At 38.5% G+C, this 16,063-nt stretch overlaps 1 protein-coding gene across 2 annotated transcripts in view; it reads left to right on the top strand.

Annotated features, from left to right (window-relative positions):
• The window catches only part of coro2ba (coronin, actin binding protein, 2Ba), a 163,724-nt gene that overhangs the window by 120,824 nt on the left and 26,837 nt on the right, over nucleotides 1-16,063 (top strand). For both annotated transcript variants that reach the window (XM_084337146.1, XM_084337147.1), the window contains exon 10: nucleotides 5,149-5,239. In XM_084337146.1, the coding sequence (XP_084193272.1) occupies nucleotides 5,149-5,239 (91 nt within the window). The remainder of the gene's footprint in view (nucleotides 1-5,148; nucleotides 5,240-16,063) is intronic.

Here is a 16,063-nt window from a genome sequence, read left to right as displayed (position 1 = left end):
CAGAAACATCACTTTGAACACTTTGACCTGATGCATTTTCCATTTCTTCATCATCATTTCCCTCATTTTCAAGGATCCTGGGGTGTAACTGTGCATCTCTGTCCTGATATTCAATGTGTGATCCATGTGTCTGTGTTTCTTTTTCTTTGGCTGTCTCATTTGTGAACTTCACTAACCTGTGTTTTCTGACCTTCTCTGTGTCTGGATAGTACACAAGATAAGATAAGATAAGATAAGATAAGATATTCCTTTATTGGTCCCCTTGGGGAAATTCAGGCATCATAGCAGCATGGGGGGGAGGGGGGGGGTACAGGTAGTAAAACAACACAGTATACAGGTAGTAAAAAACAACACAGGCAGTGTAAACAATTTGATCAATATGGTCAATATAATTTACTATCTGACTAGCTGAGGAATATTCACATTATTCACAGTGTCACATAAGGTGCAGTATGCATGAGGTAGTGTTATAATTTACTATCTACTGAGTATACATTATTCACAGTATCACGGTATCCACTGAAATATACATTATTCACAGTATCACAGTATCCACATAGGGTGCAGTAAGCCTAAGGTAGTGTAGGTTGTCCTCCTTGGGTTCCTATAAGTCCCAGGTCAATGTCTGGTAGCAGTCGCTGTCGCTGCCCCCTGTTGTGGAGCCTGGAGGCTGCTAGTCGCTGCCCACTGTTGTGGAGCCTGATGGCCGCTGGTATGAAGGACTGTCCGAGGCGGTTAGTTGAGTGTCGGGGGGGAATGAGTCTGTGGCTGAACGAGCTTCTCATCTTGACTAGCTCGGCTGTTTTTGTCATAGCCAATAAAAAGACCCTGCTCACATCTGGGATCTAACTTCCCTTTCTCTTGTGTGTAGGTGTTACGACCCTGGCTCATGGGCACGCAACCTATGTGCAAACCAACACCAAAACCCCGTGCTCTAACTCAAAGTGCTACTATCTCAAGGAACTATTAATGTAAATGTAAACTAAAGTACTAATATAAACCCAACGGACAAGGACTGGAAGAACCTGACAGCTCTTTCTCTAAGCACAGACCCTGCATGTGTGTTACTAGGTCTGCCTTTAAAGCTCCCAGCAGGTAACCAATCAGCACTAATTGGCTAATTGGCAGCCCTCACCTGCATGCCCGGTGACACAGGAGTGATCAGCTCCTGGTACATAACAGTAGGCAAAACATACAGATCCGAATTTCTGAAGTTTGGACATGTTTGGTTTCTTGCCTGTGAGCATCTCATATGGTGTCTTCTTTGTGCGTCTACCATAGCACCTGTTTCTCACATAGGCTGCCGTCTGTACAGCATAACTCCACAGCTTGTCTGGCAACTTACTGTCTAACAGCATACACCTGCCCATTTCATAGAGGGTTCGCCAACCTCTCTCTGCTGTGCCATTTTGGTGAGGTGAATAGGGCGCAGATGTCTCATGCTTAATCCTATTTTTGGTTAACAGTGCTTTGAATTCCTTGCTTGTAAATTCACCTCCATTATCAGATCGTAAACATTTCACTTTTCCATAAGGGGCTGAGTCTGCCAAGTACCTCTCTGTGGCGTGTACTGCATCACTTTTGGATTTGAGAAAATACACAGTCATGGCACCTGAGTAGTCGTCTGTAAAAGACTGTGCATACTTATGACCTTCTAAGCTTGGGGTTCTCATGGGACCGGCTAAATCAGTGTGGACCATCTGTAAAGGTTCTGTAACCTTTCTGTCTGGCTCCCTATTCCTTGTCTGGGTGAATTTACCTTTTGTACATATTTCACACAGCTGTGCTGGCCTGACTGCACTGCCTCTTATCTCCATACATTTTACCACACCCAGTAACTTTTGTACATCCTCATAATTGCAATGACCCAATATTTCATGCCAAGTTTGCATGTCATGACATATATTGCATGTATCAAATTCTTTCTGAACAGTTGGCAAATAAAACAGATTACCACTTTCATGGAGGTCAAACCTGTTGCCCTTCTTGGCGATCATGTGGCTGTCCCCCTTTTTGAAAGTCACAGTTGCTCCTGCATTGGTTGCTCTTGCCACTGAGAAGATGTTGTGTGGATACGTCGGCATATACAGTGCATCCTGTAGCTGTGCTCTTTGTTGCCATCCCCCGTTGTCTAGTAGGTAGATCAGCGCCGTTCCTCTGCGTTGTGCCAACCCGCTGCACTTGGTCCCATCTGCCAGCTCCATTGAGTGGGTGTCAGGCTGGAATGTGTTGTCAAAGCTCTTGAACTTGGCAATATCATTCACGATGTGGGATGTCGCTCCGGCGTCCACCATGATCCCCTTTTTCTTCACGCTGGCTGACGGCCTCTCGTTGTTTGCATGCTTGGCCATGAAGTATTGATCGTCGTCGTCGGTGTCCACCTCTGCGACCTTTCTTGCTCCTTCTTTTCCCTTTTTCCTGCACAGGGACTCTGTGTGTGTGTTGCTCTTGCAGTGACTGCACCACACTTTTCGGGTGCACCTGTTTCGGGGGTGTCCTCTTTCTCCACACCTGTAACATGTCAGAGTGGCTTCCCCATCCTTCCTATATGTCTTGGTGCCTTGTTTGCTTTGCCTTGTGCTAGTCTTCATCACACTGTCCATATATGCAGTGCCAGTTGTCCTCATTTTCTCAGACTCTTCATAGACTCTCAGACTCTCTCTTCTCTTGAAGTCTTTGAATGTAACATTGTCCTCATTCTGTGTTACATGGACAGCTAGTGGCCTAAATGAGTCTGGTAATCGATTCAGAATAGTGGCTACAAGCAGCCCATCACTCATGTTCTCTCCTGCATCACGAAGAGCTGAAATTATATTCTCAGCCCTTATCATGTAATCAGTCACAGTCTCATTGTCTTCCATTTGTATGGTGGTCAATGATGTGTACAGGTTTAGAATCCTGGGCTTGCTTTTTCCCGAATAATGCTCCCTCAATAATTGCAGGGCTTTCCTCCCATCATCGGCCGCATCATGTCTTATCAATGAAAGGCTCTTATCGTCTAGCGCATTCACTAATTGGGCTTAACAGTCTGCATTCCTCGCTGCGTCTGCAGCTAATGCAGCTTCATCAATGGGCGCTCGCAAAATCGTGTCTTTTAGCTTCAGAATGTGTAAACGGCTAAGGAATCTCGTCTCCCACAGATCATATCTATCTTCTTTTCCATCGAATATAATCTGCTGGTGTATTGTTCCTGCTACAGCCATTTTCACGTTTCTTCAGAGTTTACTATCCAAACGTTCGGTTGCGGCTTGTAGAAACTCTGTGACGTGTCTTCACTGTTCACGGAAATCTCCCGGTACCGTCTTCATTCCCGGTTTAGTTAGTATATTATTCTATTCACCTTGTCGCTCTAGACTGGCATTCCTGGGCCCATAACCTGTTAAACAGAGTGCGTTGCGGTGGCGATTGAATAGAACTCAATTGACTCATTGATCATCTTTAGCCTCTGCATATTTATTTCTCAGGCGGGGCGAGATGCGGTCGTAGTGCCGCTATATATATCAACAACAATCATTGACAAATAATAGACCGGAACAGGAATGGAAAGGAAACGTCAGTGACGTCACATACTGGATTTACTACATCGCCCTCTGTAGAACACAAATGAGCAAGGGCGCACATAATAATATATTTAACACTGTATGTTAATGACATTTGTAAACACAGCATAAAATACAACCCCTGCCATTTTAAAGGTGCTATAGATAAAAACATTTATGTAGAGTAATAATATATTTAAAATAATACATCCACATAGCTTTTTAAAAGGTGCAGAAAAGGTGCAGAATAAAAACATTGCTTTTCCCCAAAGAAATCTTTAGATTCATTAATTTATCATTGAAACTACTTTTGCAGGTCCAAAATGAATGTTGGTGTTTACATGTTGCATGTATCCCCTCCGCGTCTATGCCTTCTACAACGCTGTTCGATTTCCGGGTTCCTCTGATTGGCCACTAAGCCCACGTGACCCTACGCTAGCACGCCCCCCTTATCGCCGCCAGTTATCGCTTACGCCCGCGCATGCGCATGAGCCGCGACAAGCCCCTTCAATGACAGAGCTCTCATATTTGCGAATGCATAAACTATATCTTAAATTAGTGTGTCTAATATGGCCGTCGCTTATCAATGACTTGTTTTGTTTACATCAGGGTGAACGCTGTTGCATTCGCAAATATGAGAGCCAGCAATACGCAGCTCCAGTTAACCTAATTTATACCGTAATGAATCATTAAAAAAATATACCGTTAACTGGAATATGTTGTTTCTTTACACATATGTTGGATTATGTAATTGGTTTGTCATGACAAACCAATAAAAATCGCTACTTTACATCAGGGTGAACGCTGTTACGCTGCCACCACCCACTTCAATGACAGAGCTCTCATATTTGCGAATGCATAAACTATATCTTAAATTATGTGTCTAATATGGCCGTCGCTTATCAATGACTTGTTTTGTTTACATCAGGGTGAACGCTGTTGCATTCGCAAATATGAGAGCTCTGTCAATTGATAAGCGACGGCCATATTAGACACATAGCCATAATTTAAGATATAGTTTATGCATTCGCAAATATCTTAAATTATGGCTATGTGTCTAATATGGCCGTCGCTTATCAATTGACAGAGCTCTCATATTTGCGAATGAATAATAATAAATTAAATACATCTATGACAAAACCGCATTCAACTGAGACTGTTCCTAGGTCCACTTTCTGGAATTTCCTGTTCATGAAGTGTTTTTATTTATGTGGTGGTCCTGTGGTTTGGATTAGAAACTTGATGAATTAGACACTAGTGAAGACACTGGTCCCTAGATGCCCCACAGCAAGTTTCATGAGAACAGCCTGGGATGAGTAGGGGGACAGTTAAAATATATTCTTTTTAAAAGGTGGACAATCCATATTGTTTTGCGTGTCAATTCGTTTTATGTGTATAAGTTGTGTTTTTCAATATTGTGATTTTTTATCTTTTATTATAATGCCACCATCTGGACAATTCGTGTGATGTTTGCTGTAATACCATGTATCTTCAACATCTGGTGTTGCAGATAAAACATCTAATGACTTTTGTGAGAGAGGCATGATGTGAGAGGCATGTTTGTTATGAAAATAAATCTTCTCTATATGTGAATTTCCTGGTTTTGCAGTCAGACACATACCAGGAGGACATCTATCCCATGACTGCTGGAACAGAACCTGCCCTGACGGCCAGTGAATGGCTGAGTGGCATTGACAGAGGTGAACAACCAATCATCGTGCAGCATATTACAGAGTCTACCTTTATACCACTATCATTCCTCTGCCAGTGATGAACAGAAGGAGGATCAGAAATGACATCATAATGTGAATTAGAGCAACACACATTCTTGGAAGAATTAATGTAGTGTTTCTTTCTCTTCCATTTGTTTGTGTGTGTGTTAGTATCTGTGTGCACTGGTATAAATGAGGGGGGGAAGCCTGCACACTAAATTGCATTAATCCGTTTACTGAGAGAACATTTTGATCTGGGTGGATCTTTGAGAGGTCAATACAATTAATTGGATTGATTGTAAACTGATTAGCACAGTTTAGTGTGCAGGCTTTTTTTTCTTATTTTGTTGGCACTCAGCCTGGCACCTACTGTATATATGGATGTGTGTGTGTCTTTAACACTTTCAGTGCCAGCAGGGGGCGCACGATTTAGTGCTTGAATGCCCACCATCCACTTCAATGTTAGCGTTAATAACGCCTAATCTATGTTTTAAATTATGGCTATGTGTCTGATCTGCCCATCGCTTATCAATGACTCGTTTTCCAGTCAACATTGTCAAAGCGGATTGTTTTTTTATCGGTTCATTTTCGTTTTATAGCATTTTGAAAAGCCCTTGTTTTCAAGGAAAATATAAATATTCCATGATAATCGCCCTTTACTGGAATATTCTAGAACGTTGTCATTTTTCGGCCTATTTATGAATCATTTTCAAATAAACGCTAGATTATCGATAGTATATGTGTACGTATGCACGCTATATAGGCGATCTGAAAAATCGATTCTCTGATTTCCTCAAAGCGATCGCGCACAAACAGCCATATCACACATAGGGCGAACACTGAGATCTCAGCGAATACAACTCTGATTATCCCAAGACTTGTAAAATAGATTCCTTACCTCAGATCAGATGTTCTCCAAAAAGATCATTCCAATTCCTGATCGCCATTCCAAAAATCGATCGCTTTTATTGATCCAACGCTACATACTGTACATATGTATTCCACGCTGTTCTGAGGCTCCACAAGGAATCCGATCGGCTCGGGTTACATGCCTGAGAAGTAAAATGTGGATTCCGGATTTTTTTTTCTCATCCATTTTCATTGAGTCCATTCCAAAAGGGTGCATTACCATCTGGGAGACGATAGGGGGCGTTTTTTTTTCACATCTGAGCTCCTACAGGGGCTGCATACCAACGGGAGACTCGGTTGATGAAATATGAATTCAGATCGCTAATAAAAAAATAAAGCGCTAATTGTCGTGGTGGGCATTCAGGCATTGAGCTGATAACACGTGTTATGTCGTTTTGGGCATTGAAAGTGTTAATACAGTTTAATGTATCTGTGTGTGTGTGTGTGTGAGTGTGTGTGTGTGTGTGTGTGTGTGTGTGTGTGTGTGTGTGTGTGTGTGTGTGTGTGTGTGTGTGTGTGTGTGTGTGTGTGTGTGTGTTTGTTTTTCTATCCTGCTGGGGACCATGACCTGACATATCACTCACGCCGTGGGGACCCATTTTTCCCGTGGGGACCGAGTCCTGGTCCCCACGGGCACGAGCATTGCAATCAATAGAAAACAGCTTGCTGATATGCCTGGTGCTAATTTTTTTGAGAAAAAAAAAAGGTCCCCTGGAAGTAAATTTTCAAGACTTTGTGTGTGCCCTTGTGGTTACACACGGTATTGCGGTGTGTGAGTTTGCTTGGCGGGGTCCGGTTCCTGAATCTGTGTGTGTGTGTGCCCTTGTGGTTACACACACGGTATTGCATGTGTGCGCTCTTGTGGTTACACACGGTATTGCGGTGTGTGTGTGCGCTCTTGTGGTTACACACGGTATTGCAGTGTGTGTGTGTGTAAGTGTGTAACATTTGGTCATTTGTGCACATAGTACCACTATAAAAACAATAGTCCTCATTTCATTGGACTGTAAATTTAATTACTGTATTCAAAGGATTGAAAATGTTATTAACAGATTGCACATTACACACTGGTGCTGTAGAGACATCACATTACACACTGTGTAGTGCTGTAGACATTGATTGATTGATTGATTGATTGATTGATTGATTGATTGATTGATTGATTGATTGTACATTTTATTAAGAGATTGCAGAATGGGTACAATACAGTACGGCTCAATACACACAATGATCCTACCCTCTCTGCTGTTTGTCATCAGAATGTTGTACACTAAAGGCGCCAATAACAGCTTGCATTATATATAGTACCTGGCGCAAGCTGTTTATTGCCGTGCAGCTTCGCGCCAGGTATATATAATGCGCTCGTGCTGGTTAGACTATAGGCTATGTTACATAACATTACGTATGTAGTACTTGTGGTCCGTGCATTAGTGCATGTTTTGGGATTAATAAGAGGACAAAAACAATAATGATTAATAATAATAATAATAATAATAATAATAATAATAATAATAATAATAATAATAATAATAATAACTAGACAATTCCGCGCGGGGGAAATTGTGAAAGTGTGGGTGACGCCTGTGCACCGCCGGCCAACGGGGGAGAGGGTCTCTCGCGAGTCTCTATGACAAACGGTTCAAAGGATACAAAAAGGGGGCGCGGCCTAAGGATCGGGGGAGTGGTCAACATAGACCAATCAAAGAGGATATCCCTACTGAGTGCAACGACACAACCCGCAACACTATTACACTATTACACAATATTACACTATTACACACTATTACACTATTACACACTATTACACTATTACACACTATTACACACTATTACACTATTACACTATTACACACTATTACACTATTACACACTATTACACTATTACACACTATTACACATTATTACACTATTACACTATTACACACTATTACACTATTACACACTATTACACTATTACACTATTACACTATTACACACTATTACACACTATTACACTATTACACACTATTACACACTATTACACTATTACACACTATTACACTATTACACACTATTACACTATTACACACTATTACACTATTACACACTATTACACACTATTACACACTATTACACTATTACACACTATTACACTATTACACACTATTACACTATTACACACTATTACACACTATTACACTATTACACACTATTACACACTATTACACACTATTACACACTATTACACTATTACACACTATTACACTATTACACACTATTACACACTATTACACTATTACACTATTACACACTATTACACTATTACACACTATTACACTATTACACACTATTACACATTATTACACTATTACACTATTACACACTATTACACACTATTACACTATTACACACTATTACACACTATTACACTATTACACACTATTACACTATTACACACTATTACACACTATTACACTATTACACACTATTACACTATTACACACTATTACACTATTACACTATTACACACTATTACACACTATTACACTATTACACACTATTACACTATTACACTATTACACACTATTACACTATTACACTATTACACACTATTACACACTATTACACTATTACACACTATTACACTATTACACTATTACACACTATTACACTATTACACACTATTACACTATTACACACTATTACACACTATTACACTATTACACACTATTACACTATTACACACTATTACACTATTACACTATTACACACTATTGCACTATTACACTATTACACTATTACACTATTACACTATTACACACTATTACACTATTACACTATTACACACTATTACACACTATTACACTATTACACACTATTACACTATTACACTATTACACACTATTACACTATTACACACTATTACACTATTACACACTATTACACACTATTACACTATTACACACTATTACACTATTACACACTATTACACTATTACACTATTACACACTATTGCACTATTACACTATTACACTATTACACACTATTACACTATTACACACTATTACACTATTACACTATTACACACTATTACACTATTACACTATTACACACTATTACACTATTACACTATTACACACTATTACACTATTGCACACTATTACACTATTACACTATTACACACTATTACACTATTACACTATTACACACTATTACACACTATTACACTATTACACACTATTACACTATTACACTATTACACACTATTACACACTATTACACTATTACACACTATTACACTATTACACACTATTACACTATTACACACTATTACACTATTACACTATTACACACTATTACACTATTACACTATTACACACTATTACACTATTACACTATTACACACTATTACACTATTACACACTATTACACTATTACACACTATTACACTATTACACACTATTACACTATTACACTATTACACACTATTACACTATTACACACTATTACACTATTACACACTATTACACTATTACACTATTACACACTATTACACTATTACACTATTACACACTATTACACTATTAGACACTATTACACTATTACACACTATTACACTATTACACTATTACACACTATTACACACTATTACACTATTACACACTATTACACTATTACACACTATTACACTATTACACTATTACACACTATTACACTATTACACTATTACACACTATTACACTATTACACACTATTACACTATTACACACTATTACACACTATTACACTATTACACTATTACACACTATTACACTATTACACTATTACACACTATTACACTATTACACTATTACACACTATTACACTATTACACACTATTACACTATTACACACTATTACACTATTACACACTATTACACTATTACACTATTACACACTATTACACTATTACACACTATTACACTATTACACACTATTACACTATTACACTATTACACACTATTACACTATTACACTATTACACACTATTACACTATTAGACACTATTACACTATTACACACTATTACACTATTACACTATTACACACTATTACACACTATTACACTATTACACACTATTACACTATTACACACTATTACACTATTACACTATTACACACTATTACACTATTACACTATTACACACTATTACACTATTACACACTATTACACTATTACACACTATTACACTATTACACTATTACACACTATTACACTATTACACTATTACACACTATTACACTATTACACCGAGTACAATGGCACAATCCGCAAGTCTCTACGACAAACGGTTCAAGAGATACACTGAGGGGGTGTGGCCTAAGGGGGCGTGGTCTAAGGATCGGGGGAGTGGTCAACATCGACCAATGAAAGGTGGTCAACATGGACCAATGAAAAATGAAAGAGGATATCCCTACTGAGTACAATGGCACAATCCGCAAGTCTCTACGACAAACGGTTCAAGAGATACACTGAGGGGGTGTGGCCTAAGGGGGCGTGGTCTAAGGATCGGGGGAGTGGTCAACATCGACCAATGAAAGGTGGTCAACATCGACCAATGGCACAATCCCCAAGTCTCTACGACAAACGGTTCAAGAGTTACACTGAGGGGGTGTGGCCTAAGGGGGCGTGGTCTAATGATCGGGGGAGTGGTCAACATCGACCAATGAAAGGTGGTCAACAGGGGGAGTGGTCAACATCGACCAATGAAAGGTGGTCAACATCGACTAATGGCACAATCCGCAAGTCTCTACGACAAACGGTTCAAGAGATACACTGAGGGGGTGTGGCCTAAGGGGGCGTGGTCTAAGGATCGGGGGAGTGGTCAACATCGACCAATGAAAGGGGGTCAACATGGACCAATGAAAAATGAAAGAGGATATCCCTACTGAGTACAATGACACAACCCACAAGACAGAGGGCGCTGTCAGCAATTCAGTAGTGCAACACAGTGATGGCCAATGATGGGTTAAGTGGATGATGTCATTGGCAGCTCAGCCACGAGCCACACAGCTGAACCAATCATGAGTGAGCCATGAGCCACACAGGTGAAGCAATCACTATGACTTGCATATTTTCTATCCAATGGATTTCTATGGAGGCAGATGCATGACTGCATTGTCACATTGATTAAAAGAAAACTATAAGAGATGAAGCGTTGTGACGCGCACATGAGCACTACAACGAGTAGGCGAAGGGTTGTGCGCGATATTGTGACATTCGTGCGATATTGTGGCACTCCTTCGGCGATCGGAACAGAAGGCTAAAAAATAGTGTGAAAAATGTGATTTCTAGAGTGCGATTGCATGGCGGTCAATGGGGAGGAGAACCTTCAAACAAATGGTCGTCAGTTGAGATAGAAATGTCCAATTCCATTTATTTTTCTTTTGTGAGCGGGTTGACAGCCGTGTCATCGTTTTGATGTGTTTGTTTTATTTCTACGTCCAAAATTGAGATCACACTCGCAATTCACCCAAGGTAGGGGGAAAAAGATTATTTCAGCTGCTACACTCTAAAATGCAATGCATTCCCAATGGGACCGAAATTTTACCGTTTAAAGTCGATTCGTAGCCAGACGGTGCGGTGAAACTTTTACGGGTTCGAGACCGGTGTTGCCATAGGCAAGCCGCTCGTTTTGATACCTTTCACGTGTATGGGGCGCGAACGCTTACGTGTTGCAAAGTGTTTGCAAAATCGGTGGAATAAAGAATAATAATAACTAGACAATTCCGCGCGGGGGAAATTGTGAAAGTGTGGGTGACGCCTGTGCACCGCCGGCCAACGGGGGAGAGGGTCTCTCGCGAGTCTCTATGACAAACGGTTCAAAGGATACAAAAAGGGGGCGCGGCCTAAGGATCGGGGGAGTGGTCAACATAGACCAATCAAAGAGGATATCCCTACTGAGTGCAATGACACAACCCGCAACACTATTACACTATTACACACTATTACACTATTACACACTATTACACTATTACACTATTACACACTATTACACTATTACACTATTACACACTATTACACTATTACACTATTACACTATTACACTATTACACACTATTACACACTATTACACTATTACACACTATTACACACTATTACACTATTACACACTATTACACTATTACACACTATTACACTATTACACACTATTACACACTATTACACTATTACACACTATTACACTATTACACACTATAACACTATTACACTATTACACACTATTACACTATTACACACTATTGCACTATTACACTATTACACTATTACACACTATTACACTATTACACACTATTACACTATTACACTATTACACACTATTACACTATTACACACTATTACACTATTACACTATTACACACTATTACACACTATTACACTATTACACACTATTACACTATTACACTATTACACACTATTACACACTATTACACTATTACACACTATTACACTATTACACTATTACACACTATTACACTATTACACTATTACACACTATTACACTATTACACTATTACACACTATTACACTATTACACACTATTACACTATTACACTATTACACACTATTACACACTATTACACTATTACACACTATTACACTATTACACGATTACACACTATTACACTATTACACTATTACACACTATTACACTATTACACTATTACACACTATTACACTATTACACTATTACACACTATTACACTATTACACACTATTACACTATTACACACTATTACACTATTACACACTATTACACTATTACACTATTACACACTATTACACTATTACACACTATTACACTATTACACACTATTACACTATTACACACTATTACACTATTACACACTATTACACTATTACACTATTACACTATTACACTATTACACTATTACACACTATTACACTATTACACACTATTACACTATTACACACTATTACACTATTACACTATTACACACTATTACACTATTACACTATTACACACTATTACACACTATTACACACTATTACACTATTACACACTATTACACTATTACACACTATTACACTATTAGACACTATTACACTATTACACACTATTACACTATTACACTATTACACACTATTACACTATTACACTATTACACACTATTACACTATTACACACTATTACACTATTACACACTATTACACTATTACACTATTACACACTATTACACTATTACACACTATTACACACTATTACACTATTACACTATTACACACTATTACACTATTACACTATTACACACTATTACACTATTACACTATTACACACTATTACACTATTACACTATTACACACTACACTATTACACTATTACACTATTACACACTATTACACTATTACACACTATTACACTATTACACTATTACACACTATTACACTATTACACTATTACACACTAGTACACTATTACACACTATTACACTATTACACTATTACACACTATTACACTATTACACACTATTACACTATTACACACTATTACACTATTACACTATTACACACTATTACACTATTACACTATTACACACTATTACACTATTACACTATTACACACTATTACACTATTACACACTATTACAATATTACACTATTACACACTATTACACTATTACACACTATTACACTATTACACTATTACACACTATTACACTATTACACACTATTACACTATTACACTATTACACTATTACACACTATTACACTATTAGACACTATTACACTATTACACACTATTACACTATTACACTATTACACACTATTACACAATATTACACTATTACACACTATTACACTATTACACTATTACACACTATTACACTATTACACACTATTACACTATTACACAATATTACACTATTACACACTATTACACTATTACACACTATTACACTATTACACACTATTACACACTATTACACTATTACACAATATTACACTATTACACACTATTACACTATTACACACTATTACACTATTACACACTATTACACACTATTACACTATTACACACTATTACACTATTACACTATTACACACTATTACACTATTACACACTATTACACTATTACACCGAGTACAATGGCACAATCCGCAAGTCTCTACGACAAACGGTTCAAGAGATACACTGAGGGGGTGTGGCCTAAGGGGGCGTGGTCTAAGGATCGGGGGAATGGTCAACATCGACCAATGAAAGGTGGTCAACATGGACCAATGAAAAATGAAAGAGGATATCCCTACTGAGTACAATGACACAACCCACAAGACAGAGGGCGCTGTCAGCAATTCAGTACTGCAACACAGTGATGGCCAATGATGGGTTAAGTGGATGATGTCATTGGCAGCTCAGCCACAAGCCACACAGCTGAACCAATCATGAGTGAGCCATGAGCCACACAGGTGAAGCAATCACTATGACTTGCATATTTTCTATCCAATGCATTTGTATGGAGGCAGATGCATGACTGCATTGTCACATTGATTAAAAGAAAACTATAAGAGATGAAGCGTTGTGACGCGCACATGAGCACTACAACGAGTAGGCGAAGGGTTGTGCGCGATATTGTGACATTCGTGCAATATTGTGGCACTCCTTCGGCGATCGGAACAGAAGGCTAAAAAATACTGTGAAAAATGTGATTTCTAGAGTGCGATTGCATGGCGGTCAATGGGGAGGAGAACCTTCAAACAAATGGTCGTCAGTTGAGATAGAAATGTCCAATTCCATTTATTTTTCTTTTGTGAGCGGGATGACAGCCGTGTCATCGTTTTGATGTGTTTGTTTTATTTCTACGTCCAAAATTGAGATCACACTCGCAATTCACCCAAGGTAGGGGGAAAAAGATTATTTCAGCTGCTACACTCTAAAATGCAATGCATTCCCAATGGGACCGATATTTTACCGTTTAAAGTCGATTCGTAGCCAGACGGTGCGGTGAAACTTTACGAGTTCGGAGACCGGTGTTGCCATAGGCAAGCCGCTCGTTTTGATACCTTTCACGTGTATGGGGCGCGAACGCTTACGTGTTGCAAAGTGTTTGCAAAATCTGAGAATATAGATAATAAGTATATACTAGACAATTCCGCGCGGGGGAAATTGTGAAAGTGTGGGTGACGCCTGTGCACCGCCGGCCAGCGGGGGAGAGGGTCTCTCGCGAGTCTCTATGACAAACGGTTCAAAGGATACAAAAAAGGGGCGCGGCCTAAGGATCGGGGGAGTGGTCAACATAGACCATTTGAAGATGACTACAGATGTGATTTTATTAACTATAACACAAACTCCCTTTCGTGTTGTATTATTTAATACTCACCCTTTCTCATGGCACCATGTGTCCAAGAAGTGTCAGATCAAACTAAATGATCTATTACACACTATTACACTATTACACACTATTACACTATTACACACTATTACACACTAGTACACACTATTACACTATTACACACTATTACACACTATTACACTATTACACACTATTACACTATTACACACTATTACACTATTACACTATTACACACTATTACACTATTACACACTATTACACTATTACACTATTACACACTATTACACACTATTACACTATTACACTATTACACACTATTACACACTATTACACTATTACACTATTACACACTATTACACTATTACACACTATTACACTATTACACACTATTACACTATTACACACTATTACACTATTACACACTATTACACTATTACACTATTACACACTATTACACTATTACACACTATTACACTATTACACTATTACACACTATTACACTATTACACTATTACACACTATTACACTATTACACACTATTACACTATTACACACTATTACACTATTACACACT

This window comes from Notolepis coatsorum (assembly GCF_963971535.1).
Source record: "Notolepis coatsorum genome assembly, chromosome: 20".
Lineage (NCBI taxonomy): Eukaryota > Metazoa > Chordata > Actinopteri > Aulopiformes > Paralepididae > Notolepis > Notolepis coatsorum.
The sequence above is the reverse complement of the archived record's forward strand: the minus strand, read 5'-3'. Positions and strand labels throughout refer to the sequence as shown.